The sequence below is a fragment of the Urocampus carinirostris genome, chromosome 2 (genome assembly GCF_059441175.1).
Source record: "Urocampus carinirostris isolate Australia breed hairy pipefish chromosome 2, RoL_Ucar_1.0, whole genome shotgun sequence".
Taxonomy (NCBI): domain Eukaryota; kingdom Metazoa; phylum Chordata; class Actinopteri; order Syngnathiformes; family Syngnathidae; genus Urocampus; species Urocampus carinirostris.
The window spans coordinates 7,698,364-7,716,228 of NC_142350.1; the positions used below are offsets into that span (position 1 = coordinate 7,698,364).

General features: G+C 39.2%; 3 protein-coding genes across 3 annotated transcripts; 2 read left to right on the forward strand and 1 right to left on the reverse strand.

Moving 5' to 3' along the window:
- Nucleotide 1: 1 nt before the first annotated feature.
- Nucleotides 2–3,763, reverse strand: tatdn1 (TatD DNase domain containing 1). Its single transcript, XM_088328671.1, has 12 exons — nucleotides 3,486–3,763; nucleotides 3,353–3,418; nucleotides 3,238–3,287; nucleotides 2,893–2,956; nucleotides 2,319–2,465; nucleotides 2,193–2,235; nucleotides 2,044–2,129; nucleotides 1,938–1,978; nucleotides 1,799–1,875; nucleotides 1,660–1,730; nucleotides 1,469–1,595; nucleotides 2–395 (listed from the first exon to the last, which is right to left on the reverse strand). Exons 1-12 carry the CDS (start codon nucleotides 3,550–3,552, stop codon nucleotides 293–295), a joined length of 942 nt encoding a protein of 313 aa, XP_088184797.1. The 5' UTR covers nucleotides 3,553–3,763; the 3' UTR covers nucleotides 2–292.
- ndufb9 (NADH:ubiquinone oxidoreductase subunit B9) lies at nucleotides 3,758–9,451 on the forward strand. Its single transcript, XM_088328673.1, has 4 exons — nucleotides 3,758–3,939; nucleotides 7,888–8,080; nucleotides 8,178–8,291; nucleotides 9,175–9,451. Exons 1-4 carry the CDS (start codon nucleotides 3,851–3,853, stop codon nucleotides 9,304–9,306), a joined length of 528 nt encoding a protein of 175 aa, XP_088184799.1. The 5' UTR covers nucleotides 3,758–3,850; the 3' UTR covers nucleotides 9,307–9,451.
- Nucleotides 9,452–10,186: 735 nt separating this feature from the next.
- On the forward strand, nucleotides 10,187–17,080 carry LOC148370880 (uncharacterized). Its single transcript, XM_088327783.1, has 6 exons — nucleotides 10,187–10,400; nucleotides 13,177–13,290; nucleotides 13,450–13,575; nucleotides 14,554–14,726; nucleotides 14,977–15,092; nucleotides 16,480–17,080. Exons 1-6 carry the CDS (start codon nucleotides 10,307–10,309, stop codon nucleotides 16,649–16,651), a joined length of 795 nt encoding a protein of 264 aa, XP_088183909.1. The 5' UTR covers nucleotides 10,187–10,306; the 3' UTR covers nucleotides 16,652–17,080.
- Nucleotides 17,081–17,865: the final 785 nt, after the last annotated feature.

Here is a 17,865-nt window from a genome sequence, read left to right on the forward strand (position 1 = left end):
GTGAGATTTTTTTTTTATTTTTTAAAGAAAAATGATGGCACATTTGTAAAAAAAACTTCTTTTCAACAGTTCTGGAGGTATAGTCGTAGGCTTCCCTCTCCTTCCTTGAAACCCTGAGCACACTTAGATGCACCATCACTAGATGGGAGCAAAAAACACATTAATTTGACAATGTGCTGTAAATGGTGTATGCTGTTGGACCAGAATTCTCCACCAGATCTTCAGTTAAAAGAGTCTAAAAAGATCCAGTCTTGCTTGTACGTGAAGTTTGCGGAGTGATATCAATTCCAAATCACCGAGAAGAAAAGAAAAGTTTGTCAGTATTGTCGTAGATGTTGCTGGAAAGCTCCATTGGGTCCTCTTCCCTTGCTGCCGCCATCACCTCTAGAACTTGTCTGCAGAAAATAGGCAAGTGGAATTGGTAATACATCCACTTTTAAAGCCCGGGTGTGCATTATAAAACGGTTTATTTAAATAAAACACTATTGACTTTGATAAAAAGAAAAAAAATTCTGTGCCATCTCATGAACATGAACTTAGCATTTGAATCTTTTAACCATCTGACATACCTTTGTGAAGATGACGTGTTAAGTCGCCATCCCCTCAGTAAAAAAAAAAAAAAAAAAAAAAAAGGGGGGGGGGGGGCTTTTAGCACTTAACAGCCACACACCGCACAAAGATGAGCCCTGCATGTGATGGTCACCAAGTCCTGTGATTCTGGCATCTTTACCTATTCACCAGTTTCCTTATCTAGCCACTCATGTTGGCCGCTTGGCTGCAGGCTATGGTTCACATCTCGTCTATTCTTAATTGTCAGCTCCTGCTTTCTGCTTCAGTGTTACTCAAATTTAACAGCCTGTCATATAAGTGAATATCACAGAGTCTCGTGATGCAGGCATCTCAACTCCCGCCTACCCTCAGTTTCCGTCTCGAGCCACTCATGTTACTTGGCTGCAGGCAATGGCGCACTGTTGTTTTCTCTAGCAATCTTAGACTGTCCTATTTAGTAGCATCTCTCACTAATTAGAAACTTCCATCAGGTCTGATCAACTCCAGCTATTGTCTCTTGTCAGACACTCTGGGTTTATGCAGTTTGCTCGATCTTTTCTTCTTGCTCGCAGGGATCGGAAACCAGCTTTCGTTGGCAGAAATTCATCCTTGCCACGCAAAAAAATATGTAAGCAATAATCTGAGTTTTGCCAAGTGGTATCTTGATGGTTTCAGTAGTGTGTCTTCCAAAATGAACGCTTCAGCTCCATTCTAAGCGGTGACCTCTTGCGGTAAATTATTACCCACTGGCACTTTAAAAATCGTGACAGTTAATCTAGTCCTTCATATCAAGTATTAATTAGTGTGGGAAAAAATTAAAGCAAAGTCAACTTTTGATTATTAAAAGACAAAAGTCCTATTTACAGTGACTTTGGCCTGACAGGGCCATAGCCATTGAACCAATCCACCACCTACTCACATGATGTGACAAGGCTCATTTCTGTCCTTCAAGCAGTTCCCCGCCTCCCATTTCTTCTTGGTAGGAAAGGCAGTTTTAACAAACTTGAAGCCAGCATGCATGCTCTTGACGCCACACCACGGAGCATCTGGCGGCCAGACGGACACGTCAATCTGAAACTTTTGGACTGGGTTTTGGTAAAAACAACTCACCCGTTTCTATCATCAAACGCTCAGTGGGAATGTGCTTCATGGCTTCAATGTTGGCCTCGGTTTTCAGGGAACTGAATGGGAAAGTATTTGAGGGTCAGGAATATACTTCTAAAGCTATCAGTTATTTTCTGGTTCTCACCATCCGTTGATCCCAATGTAGAGGTCCAGTTCGATAAGAGCCGCCACCTCCTCAACGGTCCCGTCAAACGAGTGGACCTGGATAAAAGATCCATTTGAATCCAAAAGCTCGGACCGATCAGAGATACAAAAACACTTACAACGCCTCCGACGCATCTGTCTCGATTCCTCCTCATGATTTCTGAAATCAGAGAAGAGGATCAGATCTTGGAAGAGAGACCGGACCGGCCTGGACCAGAGACTCACCCACAAAGTCCTGGTGGGAGTTACGGCAGTGCAGGAACATAGGAAGCTTGGTCTCCTCGGCCAGATTGAACTGCATCTCGAAGTATCTGTGAGATGTATTGCATAACAAGTCAAATGATATAGATTAAGGAAAAGGCATGAAAGCTTACTTGAGTTGCGTCTTTTTGGGGCAAAATTCCAACCTGTCGAAATCTAAGAAGACAAAAAATCAAAATGATGTCGCCACAATCGCCCCCAAGCCATCCCTCAACCCCCACCCCGATAATATCACTCACCTAATCCGCACTCTCCAATAGCCACCACCTTGGCCTGGTTGTCTGCTGCCAGTCGCTGAAGCCGAGCCAGGTAGTCCTTAGCGCCCGCATCCTCCTCAAATTGTCCGCAGCGGGTTGGGTGGCAGCCCACCGTGCAGTAAAAACTGTCTGACCACAAGTCAATTATCCAGAATTTTTTCCTACTCCATAATTGAAGTCCTTATTTCATTGAGTGGAGATTTCATATGATGGATTCAAAATTAATACTGTGAAAAACGCCATTTTAACAATCTATGAAAAATATAGTAAAATACGTAAAATAATCTCTAATTTGCATTGTACTATATTTCAAATATATTCTCTGTATTTTGCCAAAGAGGGGTAATAAAATTCAAATATATTTCTATATTTGAATGTTTAAAAACAATTGGCATGCTTTTCAACATTTAAAAAGAAAAAAAATTGAGGACTGGACTTACACAATAGGTACACAATTTAGTAAAAACATCAAATAAAAACGATCACTCCAAGTAAATACAAAGTTCTGCAAGGTGACAACTATGGAGCAAAAATAACTTCCCGTTGTCATGGTTACCTCTGCTCTGGGCCAGTTGGGCAGCCTCCTGGCTGTCCTCTAGGCTTCCTCCGGTGATCATGAACTGCCAATAAGATTACTGATTTATTATTATTTCCAAAACAACATTCTGGTGTGTTTTAGAAACAGATTCCTGATAGGTATCCCATTTAAGGGGCGGCCTTATTTTGTCACTTGATTTTTGGGCTCAGATTTCAACGAATCCCAGCTGAATTATTTTATGAAGCTGAGCCATGATCTGTTGTTAGTTGAGCAACGATCACATCATTTTTCTAAAAATGGCCGCTCTAGGAAACCTGCAAACATAACGCTGAAAAAAATAGGCGGAATGAGAAAAAGTGTCACCTTTTGAACGCCCACGTCAACTGCTCTGCTGATAACGTCATTGAAGTCGTCTGAGCACAATATTGCAAAAAATAATAAAATGTCGGTTGGGTTTAGCGTTAGAGGGTTAACTCACCTACGTGCTTTCGCTTCCCTCGGTAGAGCCCATGGAACATAGGGTCCGTCAAATTTACGCCGATGTCTACATTTTTGGATAAAACACTTCGTCTTATATTTTATGAATAATATACGATATAAGAAGGCCTTACCGATAAATTTGTGCTGTGCCATTGTTGAGAGAAGCTTTCTCGAAAAGAACTCACATGTACGCTTCATCCGGGAAATTACCGTAAACACTACACCAAACTTACTTAATTCAACACACACTTACCCGTTTTCGACTTTAAATTAAAACATCAATTGTTAAAAAATAATTTATACATGCAATACAACTATAAGAATGAAATGAACTTCTAATTTATTTATTTAAGTACGACTTTTAATTTTGAGAACCCAGTATTATGGTAAAGCATGTGACGTCATTAAATCCCAACATGCTTTGCTCGACGTTCGAGGAGAAGGTGACACGAAAGGCGACCGAAACAGCGGAGAAAAACATAGAGCTACCCAGAGGATGGCGTCCGCCTTCCTAAGTCATCAGCAGAAAGTTCTGCGACTTTATAAAAAATCCCTGAGGCATCTCGAGTCCTGGTGCATCTTTCGGTAAGACCGACAAGGACAAACTTACTCATGTTTGCTCGACCAGTTAGGGCTAAGCTAGCAAGTAGCCAGCTCGCTGTCAAACTTCCTCCTATCAAATTCGTATTTATTTATTTTACTTATTTATTTTTTCCCCATTGGAGCCTTCTTATCTGAACATATTAAGGTTTAATATGGTACACTTTTAAAAATGGATATTAAAATACTTTGGCATTAAAAAATTCTCACGTTCAATAGAAATGTATTTGGATTGATCCGAGGAGAGCACGTTTTGAGTTTGATTTCACAGAGTAAATCGGTTGTCTGAGGTGGTAGATTTGAATTAATATCTGTGTAGTTCGGTCAGGCAGATGCACTGTATTTATTCGTGTGTAACGCGCATTTTATCTCATTACCCACACATTATTCATGGTATCAAAGACTAATCTTAGAGAATGGCGAAAACTGAAAATTGTTTTGAATTATATCAATAACTCAAAAAAAAAGTATGACGAGGAGCACAACTATTTGGTGCATCTGATGATAAACTGTACTTTGAACACCATCCATCCATTATCTGCACCGCTTATCCTCAGTAGGGTCGCGGGGGTGCTTGAGCCCATCCCAGCCATCCTCGGGCAGGGGACACCCTGAACTGGTTGACAGCCAGTCGCAGGGCACACAGGGACAGACAAGTCGCTCGCCAGGGATGTGATTTTTCCGCTAATTCGCGGAATTCCGCTTTTTTATCTCCAAAAATTTTTAAATTTTCGATTTTTTAATTGGTAAAAACCCGATTTCGTCTCGACAGCATTCCATTTTAGTGTTTCCGTAACTGAAATGAAACGTACTTGCGATTGGTTGAAGTCTCCGTGTTGACCAATAAACGCGCTTGTTATAAAGGCGTAGGAGTATGCCATTGTTCATTTCTCACACGTTTTTGCCGAGTGTTAAAAGAAGGATATCCGAGATCGAACGCAAAGATGCTCTGCGAGTTAAAGAAATTGCTAAGATCGTAAAAAACAAGTTTCGATCGGACTGGTTAGAGTAGGAATTATCTACAAATGTTGGTGACCCCGACGTGATCCAATGTAGCGAGCAGAGACGGGAGTCGTAGGCGGAGTGTCAAACAAAGGTGCCAACGAAAGCTGCTTTAATGACATTTAAACTGGCAATAACAAAACAAACACGAGAGTGGCTAGAACCGGCCGAATTAAGAGTCCCCCTAGGAACTCGCTAACTAAACAATGGTTCCGTGGGTGAATTATGTACAACCCACTACAGTACTTTCATTTGTAGATAACATCTTCTGCTATAACAAAGACATTTGTGGTATGTTCTAATATGAGTTACTTTTCATTTGGTCATGATACAATTATTTGTTCATGAAATGTGAACTCTTCAACATGATTTATGTGTTAACTTAGTAATCACATGAGTTAGATATGATGATATTCTCAGTGATAGTTTTTAAAAGCAAAGGCAGTCCAATGTTTTTCAATGTGACTGATTTTGAGTTGACTTAAACTGTAATTTTATATGGGATAGTTCAAAATACATTGAAAATTTATGTTGTTGTTTTGTCTATTTCTTTGTCATCTGAGTGCATTGAAAGTACTTAAAAACACGGAAAACCCATGAGCTCCGGGGGGCTTCGCCCCACTTGTCCCCCCACCAGGGCACTGCCCTGGACCTAGCTGGGTGCCCGCGGCCCCCAGACCCCCGCCTAATTTTCAGATAATTTCACTTTGGTCAAATCACATCCCTGGCTCGCTCATTCACACCTAGGGACAATTTGGACCGGCCAAATAACCTAACATGCATGTTTTTGGAATGTGGGTGGAAGCCAGAGTGCAGAGAACATGCAAACTCCACACAGGAGGTTCGATCGCATAACCTCAGAACTGTGCCGCACACGCGCTAACTGCCGCCGTGCTGCCCACTTTGAATACCATGAAATAAATATATTATAATTTTATGTTGGTGTAGTGTTTCTGAGTGATTGTTTAGCAAGGTCCAAGTTTTGAGACCGGGTGGAAAACGTTTGTTAGCCTGGAGAGGGATGGGTGCCACCAGGCTGTATTTGCCCAAGACACTCCACAGGAAATGATGCCTCTATGACCCACCCTAGTGGTTAAAGGATCCACACACCATTGTGTTTACAATTAATGACTTGAATCATGGCTTAATGTATCCAACAACGTTTGTCACTTTCAATGCTTACTTTAAGTTAAGGAAAAAGTCAAGCTAAATGTACCGATTTTTTTATTAAAAATGAGGGGAGCACGTTATACACCAATAAATACAGAATTTCCTCTACACCAGGAGTCAGCAACCTTTTTGGTGTGGGGTGCCACTTTCAAATTTCCTTGTAAATCCGTGTGCCACACCAAGATTGATGACTCGCGCATTTTTTTTTTATATCCAACTGAGCTGTCATTTTACACTAGTCCAACTATACAACATGGATAGACATTGAAATCGTATAACTGACCCATTTATCTAGCACTATTCTTGTTCGTTAAAAAACTAAAAAATGAATGTGAGCAACATGTGGAAAGGCCTGTAGACATCCATGACTTCAACTTTTGACCACAAGAATCAACCATTCTTTGTTAACAATGAACTATAGTCAAAAAACAAGTGATATGGACAGCTACCAAACTATTCACCAATGAAATCTTATAGCAGAAAATATACAATTGAAACACACGCTTTCTGCCAGCCCCACCTTTTGATGGTCAACACTTCTGGCTGACATGGGAATGTGCTTTATTTTGGTTTTTTGATTGTCTATTTGTTAGGCAAGCCCCCAAACAAAACCTCCGAGCTCGAAAAGAGCGCTTCTTTTAATACATTCGCATTAAGTAAAAGATTTTCCGTGCTATGCTTTGCAGTGAGCAATGGCGTTTTTAGCAGTGAAAATGGTTTTCAGGGTCGTGTTTGTTTGCAGTACCTGGACAGAGCGCGTTTTAATGTCTCCACCTTGTCAGACTCGTCCTTGAATTCATGTTCATGATTCGTTACGTATTGACGTTTAACACTTGAAGTGCGAGGTACAACGCTCTCGAGGCATAACGCACAAACAGCACGGTCAGTTTTTTGCACAGAGCCCCAGTCATTTGCCCACGCTGGCTGAAAAGAACAAAAATTTTTCACTGGAGGATCCGTCATGATTCATTCTTTTATCGCATGCCTGTGTTTCGTTGGCTGGGTTAAAACACTGATCTCTCCTTGGCGCCGTGCAGACATGCTCACAAACCGAGCAAAGGAGGAGGGGCGCGACCGTAAAGCCTCTAAACAACACGGCGCGCAACTTAAAATGTCTAAATTTAAGGTAAATGCGCTTTAAAAAAGATCATTGTTATTTTGCGCTCGCGTGCCACTGGTTAACCCCTCGCGTGCCACTGCTGGCACGCGTGTCATTGGTTGCTGACCTTTGCTCTACACCATTCTCACCCTTTTAAGCTCTGAAGAATTTTCATGCTTGAAACGCAGTTGTTAGCTCGTGCTAATGTATGCGCAGAATGATGACGTATGAGGAACAACATATGGGAAGTGTGCTGTTGGAATAACCTTTTGTGTGGACTTTTTGTGTAGCCCCCAACCTTCATCAAACACAGTACGTTATTTCAACAGCACACCTGCCATCTCTTGTCTCCTTTCTTACATCTTCACTTAGTGCAATCAAAACCAGACCTAGTAAGGTTCAATTAAATGCATGAAGGGCAAAGTATGCTATAAAAATAAATCATTAGTTAAATGAAAGATAATCGTATGTAAATTGGGGCAAAACTTGTCATAACATTTGAGATGAAAAGTAATGATTCACAAGATAAAAACTTACAATAATGCGCTCAAAAATGCATTAAAGATACAAGAAAATATTTTTAATAAAAATACATGGCATTTAAACAATAATGCTGCTATGGAGCACTTCTAAGCCAAGATATTTGTGTTTGCGACTTCCAGGGACAAGTATCGCTTCTACGCGTGCCTGCTACGTGCACGCTTTGATGAAAACAAGGACGAGAAGAACATGATGAAGGCGACTTTAATGCTAAAGAAAGGCGAGGAGGAGTTCTGGGAGAATCAACATCCTCAGCCATACATCTTTCCTGACTCCCCTGGTGGAACCTCCTACGAGCGCTACGAGTGCTATAAAGTGGGCCCAAATGCAACCATGAATACATTTCAGATAGTGTAATGTCATAGCTAGTTGTGGATGGCCAATAGTGAATGTAAACATTTTGCGGCTGCAGGTTCCTGAATGGGTCTTGGATCACTGGCATCCATCTGAGAAAGCAATGTACCCAGACTACTTTGCCAAGAGAGAGAAGTGGCAGAAGTTGAGGGCCCTCAGCTGGGATAAAGAGGTGTGCTTTGTCTTGGGCTACAATTATTCACATCATAAAAGATAAACAAATTGAACTGATGTAATTTTGATACATCTCATGAATTAGGCATAATCACATGAAGGAAGTCAATTTAAAAAATAATGTAGGGTACAAGTTTCAAAGAACAGTCAGACAACAAAAGATGCACTATTTTTGAAAGTAGTACTATTTTCCCTATAGTCAAAGCATATTTCAAGAATAAAACCCTTTTTCTTCCAAATTGCTTTGGGTTCATTGAGTCCTATAAAACCTGGAAAACTAGAAAAGGAAATCCTCAGTCTTCTTAAAAAATTGAAAGTTGCTAAGGAATTAGTTTTTTTCTCCCTCTGCACCATCTGCTTGCAACTACTTACAATTGGCAAGTTTTAATTTGTTGTCATGCGGATATTTTTTTAATAGAAAGTTAATCAGAAAAATTCCATGGTGCAATTATTAAGATTTGTCTTTGTTAAAAATGCTTCTTTATGTTTGATTTTCTATTATTGATTTTGGGGTTTTCTACATGTTTTAACTTGTAACTTCCCCCCATAAAATACACTTTCTATTTCAATTAAGTACATCTTTATTTTTTTAACTTTCTATTTAGTACCTTGTAAATAGTGCCTATCCTTAAATATTGGTTACTTTTTTTCTTTAAAGTATTTTATTACGCATTATTTTGAAGTGCCATGCCTAATATCGTTGTGAAGACACTAAAAACATGCCTCTGCCAAAATACCACAGTATAAAATGACAATGGGGAAAAATGTGAGTCCCTTAAAAACAATCCTTCTAGGCTCTCAAATGTTCGAAAACACATCCAAGCAAAATAAATCCACCAGCAACTGGCTTTGAAATGTTGACATTTTTGCTCACTTCCCAGGTGGCCCAGCTGCAAGCCGAGACCCCAGCCGACGGCCCCAAGACCGAGGCACTCCCCCCAGCCCGCAAGGAGGGCGACTTGCCTCCCCTGTGGTGGCAGATCGTCACGCGCCCCAGAGAACGCCCCACCTAAACACCCTCACCTTCTGCTGAAACAACACCTAGAACCATGTTGGAGCAGGTCGGAAGTTGACTTTGGACAGCCTGCTCACAATCTTTTTGGCGAGTGACGTATTACGTGACTCCCATTTCTTGAAATAAAGACATGAAGAAAGAAAGTGCACGTTTACGATTATTTTGCTAAACTCTTGTTTTTTTTCTTCAAACACTCAAGTTCGGAGCTCCATTATGGGGCCAGTGACATGCGAAACGAAATCTAAAAGGTGACCCCTCGTTTTCTTGTCATACCATTGCTCAAATGTTTGTTGGAGAGGCGGGATGTCTCTCTGTTGCTAAGACAACCTGCCTGACCGTATTACTGTCAATGTCCCTGAGGGAGAAGAGCTTCAGTTTTTGCAGGAGAACCCAACCCTTTAACCTAATCTGGTATATGGAAGCATATTTGTATTTTTCACTCTTACTCCTTTTCAGTAGTCAAAAAGAAAAAGTTAGCTACTCCAACATCCCCTCCCTCCCACAAAACTACACGATTGTATAAGTGTTTTCCTTATTATTTTTTTTTGTTTAATCTGGACACGTGTGGGTCTCGATTTGTACATGAGTCTCGACGGGGTACTCAAATTCCCGTAAATTCCGTTTGACATAAGACAAGCTTAAATTACACATCACGTAACCTTCAAAATAAGAGCCGATTGACCAACAAAGCCATCACTCAATATGAAATACCAAATTAGCGTGACAAACTACCACGTTAATATAGGCTTCTTTCAATTAACACCAACCTCACATTTAAAGCTACATTATTCATAAATTACAAAAGCCGTTGCAGAGCGATTTTGATTTTGACGGGACCAACAGGAAACGCTACTTTGACGCAAGCTCACTTGACGTTTGCACGTACTATCGCTCGTATTTCATCGGTCTTGTCTCAAAAACTTGCTCGGCGCATTTTGTGGTCTTTTCAAGAGACTCAACTCAGTTGTCCAACTTTCTCGATCTTGATACATTAAAAAATGCCGACTGGCGGCCCGTCGCAGACGTCCGACCGGATGTTCAGCAAACTGATGGATGAGCAGGACTCCGGTCCAGATGTGCACATGTCTTTAGGTAAACAAATTAATTATGTGTACACAAATGTACTCAAGTGTGGGGATGTCGACTTTGTTTTTGTGTTTGATTGTTAGGAAAGTAGTAGATTGAACAATAGTTTTTTTTTTAATCATCAAATAGATTTTTTTTTATTGTCTGTTGATGCCCTTGCAACATCCATTGCATCCTGGTCATCCTGGTATGGGGGTTACTTCATGTGCAGCCCCTTCTCAAAGTTTCTTTATTTTCCTCATCTTGAGTTTTTTCAGTTTTTGCCCTATGTAGCTTTCAGATCAGGGTACTGTATGTCGTAATGATGGCCAGTGGAGCCATATGAGACTTTTTGTGGCTCACGCTGCATGGCTGACGCTGCTATTGGTGTGAGTGTGTGTCAATGGGTAAGTGTGAAGCAAATTGTAAAGTGCTTTGGGAGGTCTTCAGTGTCTTGAAAAGCGCTATATAAATGCAGAACACTCCTCTTTACATTTAAACCTAGGAAAATGGGAAACAAAAGAAAGAAAAAAGGGAAAAAAGGACAAAATTACAGCTTTTGGGGGGTCCCTTTGTTCAATATATTACGACTTACAAAGTAATATTCTAAAAAAAATAATAAATAGGTTTTTGAAAAATCCCTTCAACCTTATTACAATACCGTTTGTTTTTCACCCTGTGATTCGCTCTTAATTAATTTAAAAAAATTTTATATACTGAGCAACTTTAAACTGGAATCCATGTAGGACAAAACAAAATGTCTGTTAAAGATATCGACTTCTTTCAGTGCAACAACAAATAAACTTAAAATACAAGCAGCAACTATACATTTAAAAACAGGCTAATCTTAAAACACATCCCTGGAAACAATGCTAAGCACATTTTTGCGGGGGAGTGTGTTGGGGGTGGGGGGTTTTGCCCCCCTTGAGACTCATGTCTGGCAACGGCCCTGCCGCGCCGTATCTTGTTGTACACAGTGTACACACTTTATCAATGAATAGTCTATACTATTCTAGAATTTGAGGAGATGTGTAGTCATATGCGAAACTTAATCCCAGTTTTACAAGACCTAAATGAGAATGAGAAATAGTTTGCATACCAGTAAAACTACAACTATGCTTTTACATTTTGGCCACTAGAGGTCAGTGTTGTAGCCTGTATTCGTCTCTTACATTGTCGATTGTAAATCATCCATTTGAATGAGAACGGTAAAAGTGGCTGTTTTAATTCATTAAAATACATCTGATGGCAAACATTGGGGCGAATATGTTATTCAAGTGGTGTTATTTAACCTGTCTTTCTTCCGCTTTAGTGTGGCCTCCGGAAGTAGCATTCGAATGCTAGCAATGACTTGCAATGGCGATACATTAACAAAACTTAAAGAAACAAAGCTTATTTCATACATACGCTTAGCGTTGTTTTGTCACTCTTCTCTTCTTGTCTTTCGTTATAAATTCAACATCAACTTGAGTTTTTTTAAAATGTAAAAATAGAGTAAAATTAGGTTTTTCTTCCAGTTAAGCTGAAAGCGATGGTCAGGGTAGTATGGAACTTGTTACACACATTTTTCTTCTGTCATTATATCTAACAGATAAACCAAATTTAAAACATGAATCAAAATTATAATGATTTGGATAACTAGTTTGAATTTCATGTTTTCTTTTTTTTTACATTTGAAGTTGAACGCAAGGAATGGTGTATTTAGTGTAGGAGGGAATTTATAAATGGTGTTTTACACACATGTATTCAGTTATTATATTTAAAACATGCATAAAATGTAGAAAATCAAATCAAAGCGTGTCAATTTAAATAATGTTTACGTTTAAGTCCGATTCCTGCTCTTTTATAGGTTGACCAGGGATGGGGAAACATGTGGCCTGGCGTGCTTTTTAATCCGGTCTGCCAAACAAAAATGGTATTATAATGATGGAGCCCATCCCAGCCATCTCCAGGCAGTGGGCAGGGGACACCCTGAGCTGGTTGCCAGCCAATCGCAGGGCACACAGGAACAGACAACTCATTTGCTCACAATTTGGACTGGCACCATTTCCTGTGGTGTGTCTTGGGCAAGTATGGCCTGGTGGCGCCCATCCCTCTCAGGGCCAACATATATTTCTACCCAGTCTGGGACAGCACAAATCCTACTACGGAAATACGACAAAAATGCAGCAAAAATACAATGACAATAATACGACAAACCTAATGTTCCGATTAAGGGCTTAATATATACGTTTGCTTTAATTATGAGCTTTTCAAAACCAGTTTGACAAAACTAATCTATTTAAAAGGAAATATGAATGAATATAATACGTAAATGTCTGCATGTATATTTTTTCATAAATAAAAATGTTGGATAGAACTCCAGAATCGGCCCCATGGCAAAATATTGGAACCCAATGTGGCCACCGACTCTAAATAGTTGCCCAGCCCTGGGTTAAATGCTCGAGCTATAGGCAAGGGTGGTCGGGTATTTATAAACGCAACGTTTTACAAACATTTTCTTTCAGTTAATACATTTAAAAAATACCTACAACTTAAAAACTGGAATCAGAGGGCATCAGTTGAGATATTGCTAGTATTGAATTGGAATTTCAATTCTTTTCATGGGTTTAATGTCAGATAAATTAGGTCACTTTATTATTGTTTGTCGCCATGTAATGCTCACTGTTCATGTTGCAATCTAATTATTATGGTCTTGAATTAAAATGTCAATTTAAGCTGTATTAGATGTAATTTTCATATATTTTTATATGATTTACCTGTCGACAGATTTTTCTGTCTCTCTCTGCTTTTTCTCCCTCAGCCTCTCCAATGAGAGCTCAGCCCATTGGTTCTGGTCTGTACCGAGTTGCCACCATCTGCTTGGCTTTGTTGTGCCTTGTGCTGCTCATCTCTGTCATCGCAGTCGCAGCGCACTGTGAGCTGAAACTTTGAACATTTTCGTTCTCTGTTTTTGACATCTCTATTTAGTTTTACAAAATTTTCAAAACATTTCCTTGCAAATTAATAAAAAAAAATTTCAATTTAATTTTCCTAACCCAGGTGGTGTGTCATTTATAAAACATTGTGGTTGTAGTCAAATATGCAGACAAGAAGGAAACATCGAGTGCAGATCTGACAGAGGATGTTGATTCCCTCAATGCCCTCATCAGCGAGCTTCAACGCAAAAAGGACGAACTACAGAAGAAACTCCACGTGGCCGGTAAGAGGTACCAAGATGCAAATTGTTTCAGGGAAAGGGAATCCGTTTTGGATAATGTACAGGAACAGAACAACAAAGTTTACTAGGATCTTCACACTTCAAAGATATTAAAGCTACTCTAACACAGGCTCGACAACTAACTAGATCTAAATGATCAAAACAAGACTGCTAAAATTAAGCAAACACTGACTGGTAATAACTAAAACAATCATGAAAAAGGGACATATGAAAATACATACATGTACTTACACATGGCTATAATGTAGTGGCCTGACGGCAACACCAAATCAAATGCAGGCAACCTAACTAGCTGTGACTTAATCAAAACATGAGTTTGATCACAAACTAGTTTGCACCAAACAAAACATGAAAAGAAGGACACGCCATATGTAGTCAGATGTGGATGTAACAATAACGGGAGTGCGGATGAAGATGATCAGAACATGAAACAGTATGATGGAACACTAACTGGCTGTAACTGAACCGAACATGAAGGGTGACGAAGGGCAACATAAAAATCGTTTGTCAATATATAGTCAACATAGTGTTCCAACACCAACCACCATTAACAGAACAAAACTTTAAAGACCACACGTGAAAAGAACACAGCATAATGTTACAACACCAACCAGTGCTCACTGGACGAACATGAAAGATTGACAATGAAAGAAAACCTCCCACATGTGGGCAGAACAACAAGAGTGCTTTGATGACTAGGCTATCTAACACAGGCATTTTTACTAGCTGTAACTGAACAAAAACATGAAAGAAATACAAAACGAGGTATGTTGTAACACAAACTAGCTCTCACTGAACCTAACACGGAAGTGAGACCATGACACATAATGATGGCACACTAACTGGTTATAACGGAACCAAACATGAAAAGAATATGAAAGCAAAACTAAGAACATGAACCTAGAGAATGTACAGAAAATTTATGAGCTTAACCACCAATGCGATTTGTCGGGTCCACAGGAACTCGTTTGCCTACCACGCCACCTTCTCCAGCTGTTTGTCCATCGAATTGGGTGTCCTTCAAATCCAGCTGCTACTTGATCTCCGAAGATCCTCGTAGCTGGCACTCAAGTCAAGGTTTTTGCCAGCGCCACGGAGCTCACCTGGCCATCATCCTCAGTGCGGACGAGCAGGTGCATATCATATTGACGCATTCTTCCTTTTGCTGTAGAGTAGAACCCCAGGATACGAAGTTATTGGCTGAACAACCTCCCACAACGCCTTTCTCTTCATTCAGTTCATAAAGTCTTAGATAGTCGGCGAGACAAGCAAAAACACGATAACCAGGGAAACAAAGCTTGCGATCATTAAGTAGCTAACATACCAGTAAATCATTTATGCTGTAGATTTTCTTTTGTATTTTAACGTACTTTTCCTGCTCAGACTTTCTTGTGGGACCAGCTCCCCCGAGGGCACTGGAACGCGTACTGGTTCGGGATCACGGACGGCGACACGGAGGATCGCTGGATGTGGGTGGACCAGACTCCGCTGGAAGGCGGGTCAGTACACACACAAAAAAACAACCTGCCTAAAGGCTGTATTGAAAATTTACTCAAGCACACTAAAGGCTAAATAATTATTTATTGGTAGTCCATCTTCTCTAGCATGCCAAAAGTTGAAATACAATTTTCTCTAGCATGCTAGAGAAGATGTGCCGGTTCTCCAAGAATTTTTTTCAACATCCAAAGATAAAAATAGTAAGCAGTCGTTTAAATGTACACTGGGCGGTACCGAAGCATCTGCCCTTCTCTTTTGACTCAACAAAAATTCCATTGGACAATTTTCAATACTTGCATTACATTTCCTTAGCATGCTAAAGGCGAAACCATAGTTTTCCTTAGCATGCTAAAGGCGAAATTATAATTATCTTTAGCATGCTAGAGGCTTATGGCCAAATGATCATTTTTTTAGCATGCTAAAGAAGATGTACGTCAAATATTTCTCAACCACATAGAAAAAGGAATTAGTAGTAGCAGTTTTCTAAATGGACAGTTGACTTAAGATTTTGCCTTTAGCATGTTAAAGAAAATAATTGTATTGCCTTTGAAAAAAAGTCTTAAAAGAAAGTTATAATTTGAGTTTTTGCATCCTAAAAAATTGCTTTAGCCTTCAAAGTAAATTATGATTTAGCATGCTAAAGACAATTTTGATTCAGACTTCAAAGAAACACCTTTAAAGAAAGTTAGGATTTAACATTTAGCCTTTAACATGCCAAAGAAAATAGAGAGGTAGCCCTCAAAGAAAAGTCTTTAAAGGAAGTCATTATTTAGCCGTTAGCGTTCTAAAAGGATTATGATTTTATTGTTTAGCCTTCAAAGAAAACTTTGATTTAGCCATTGACCGTTAGCATGCTTAATAAAATTGACTTCATCTTCAAAGAAAAGCTTTTAAAGAAAGTCATTATTTAGTATTTAGCATGCTACAACGATTTTTATTTTTTTGCTTTAACCTTTAAACATTTATTTTAATTTAGCCATTATCCTTTAGCATGCTAATAAAAAAGTTGTGTTTGGGAATAGTCTTTAAAGAAAATTGTAGTTTAGCCTTTAGCAGGCTAGAGAAAACTATGATTTATCCTTTAAAAACATTTAGAGAAAATTATGATTTAGATTTGAGCATGATAAAGATAATTATAATTTTGAGATTAGCCTTTAAACAAAATCCTTTAATGGTTTAACCTTTAGCCTCTGGAAAGCTAAAAAAATGTTGAGCCTTTAGCATGCCAGAGTAAATGTACTCGAAGTATTTGTCAACCACAGAGAAAAAAAGAAAGAAATAGGTGTAGCGTAGGCCGTTAAATGGACAAATGGAAGCTAGGCGGTGCTGAAGCACCTACCCCTCTGTTCTCGCTCAACAATTTTTTTGTGTGTGTGTTGTTTTGTTAAGTTTCTGGGAGAAGGGCGAGCCAAACAACCACATCGACGAGGACTGCGGCTACATGGTAAAAACACGCGTGTTGGAGAGGGTCGCGGTCCGCAGCTGGTTTGATGCCCCCTGCAGTATGCCCTGCCCCTTCATCTGCGAGAAGGAAATGGGTGTGGTCCAGACCACCCAATGAAAGTCAAGTCAAGTCACATTTCTATGTATATCCCTTGATCACAAAATGTCATAAAGGACTGCACAAGTTATAATGTCACCATCCCCTGATCTGAAACCGACATGCGGGCGAGGAAAAACTCAAAAATTCAGCACGAAGAAAACAAGAAACCCACAGAAGGGCCCTCATAAGTAGTAATCCCCCTTCTAAGATGACGAGGGTGTAACAAATTTAGCATTGGGTAACAGTACACATCGTTTTTGGTCATCGAAAATGAATTCTATTCACATTTTTCTGGATCGCAGGCAGAATATATCAAGCGCACATTCTCCTCAAGCAGAAACAAGTACTATTTGTACACTAAAATATATTTTGTTTTCTACAGTTTTAATTTGGTATTCTTAGTACACTTTAAGATTAAAAATACATATTGGAGAGGAATGGGTGCCACCAGGCTGTACTTGCCCATATGGGTATTTTTAATCTTAAAGTGTACTAAGAATACCAAATATATATATATATATATATATATATATATATATATATATATATATATATATATATATATATATATATATATATATATATATATATATATATAAATTGTATTGTTTTCCTTTTGTCCACATATTATATATACAGGATATATCAAGTCGTTTGTGTGTCTACTTGTAAATAAAATAAAAAATACAGACCTTTTGTTTTACACTATCATACATGTCAACCTGTTTTGGCAGTGCAAAGTATGTTTATTATGCATTTTAAGACGTGTACGACGAACAAGAAAATCTGTATGGAAAAATGCAAATTTGTCAATTCACCAAACGGCAAAGTCAGACGAGTTCGCCGCGGTAGCCTCTATCTCGGTATCGTTTTTTTACCGTTGCAAACGAAGCGAGCGGTTTGATGCTACTGTGCGCATGCGTCTGCAGCCTCCGATTTCATGTGGTAGATATGTAGTGAAAGGAAGTCCGTCTCTTTTAAGAGAACCGGATTTTTCGGCTCAACTCATTAAAGAGAGCTGGCTCTCAAACAGCTCACTTGCTTTGATGCATTATATTACGAATTATTATGTTGTATAAATAAGGTAAGAAAAAAGGAAGTATAAAAGGAGAAAATGAAAAACAGATTTTTGGTTATCCCTTTAATCAGTATATTACCAACATTATTTTATTGCAGAAAATGAATTAATACTTTGAAAAAGAAAAATCTACTTAATTATATTTGCATGTATT

What these genes read in the sequence shown, in the direction of transcription:
- tatdn1 (XM_088328671.1), bottom strand. Translation starts at nt 3,552, where the DNA reads ATGAAGCGTACATGTGAGTTCTTTTCGAGAAAGCTTCTCTCAACAATG. An exon ending in CCCAAAAAGACGCAACTCAA is followed by an intron (nt 2,130 to 2,192) that starts GTAAGCTTTCAT and finishes TACATCTCACAG; the next exon opens with ATACTTCGAGATGCAGTTCA. An exon ending in TACATTGGGATCAACGGATG is followed by an intron (nt 1,731 to 1,798) that starts GTGAGAACCAGA and finishes TTTCCCATTCAG; the next exon opens with TTCCCTGAAAACCGAGGCCA.
- ndufb9 (XM_088328673.1), top strand. Translation starts at nt 3,851, where the DNA reads ATGGCGTCCGCCTTCCTAAGTCATCAGCAGAAAGTTCTGCGACTTTAT. An exon ending in AGCGCTACGAGTGCTATAAA is followed by an intron (nt 8,081 to 8,177) that starts GTGGGCCCAAAT and finishes TTGCGGCTGCAG; the next exon opens with GTTCCTGAATGGGTCTTGGA. An exon ending in CCCTCAGCTGGGATAAAGAG is followed by an intron (nt 8,292 to 9,174) that starts GTGTGCTTTGTC and finishes CTCACTTCCCAG; the next exon opens with GTGGCCCAGCTGCAAGCCGA.
- LOC148370880 (XM_088327783.1), top strand. Translation starts at nt 10,307, where the DNA reads ATGCCGACTGGCGGCCCGTCGCAGACGTCCGACCGGATGTTCAGCAAA. An exon ending in AGATGTGCACATGTCTTTAG is followed by an intron (nt 10,401 to 13,176) that starts GTAAACAAATTA and finishes TTTCTCCCTCAG; the next exon opens with CCTCTCCAATGAGAGCTCAG. An exon ending in TCCTCAGTGCGGACGAGCAG is followed by an intron (nt 14,727 to 14,976) that starts GTGCATATCATA and finishes TTTCCTGCTCAG; the next exon opens with ACTTTCTTGTGGGACCAGCT.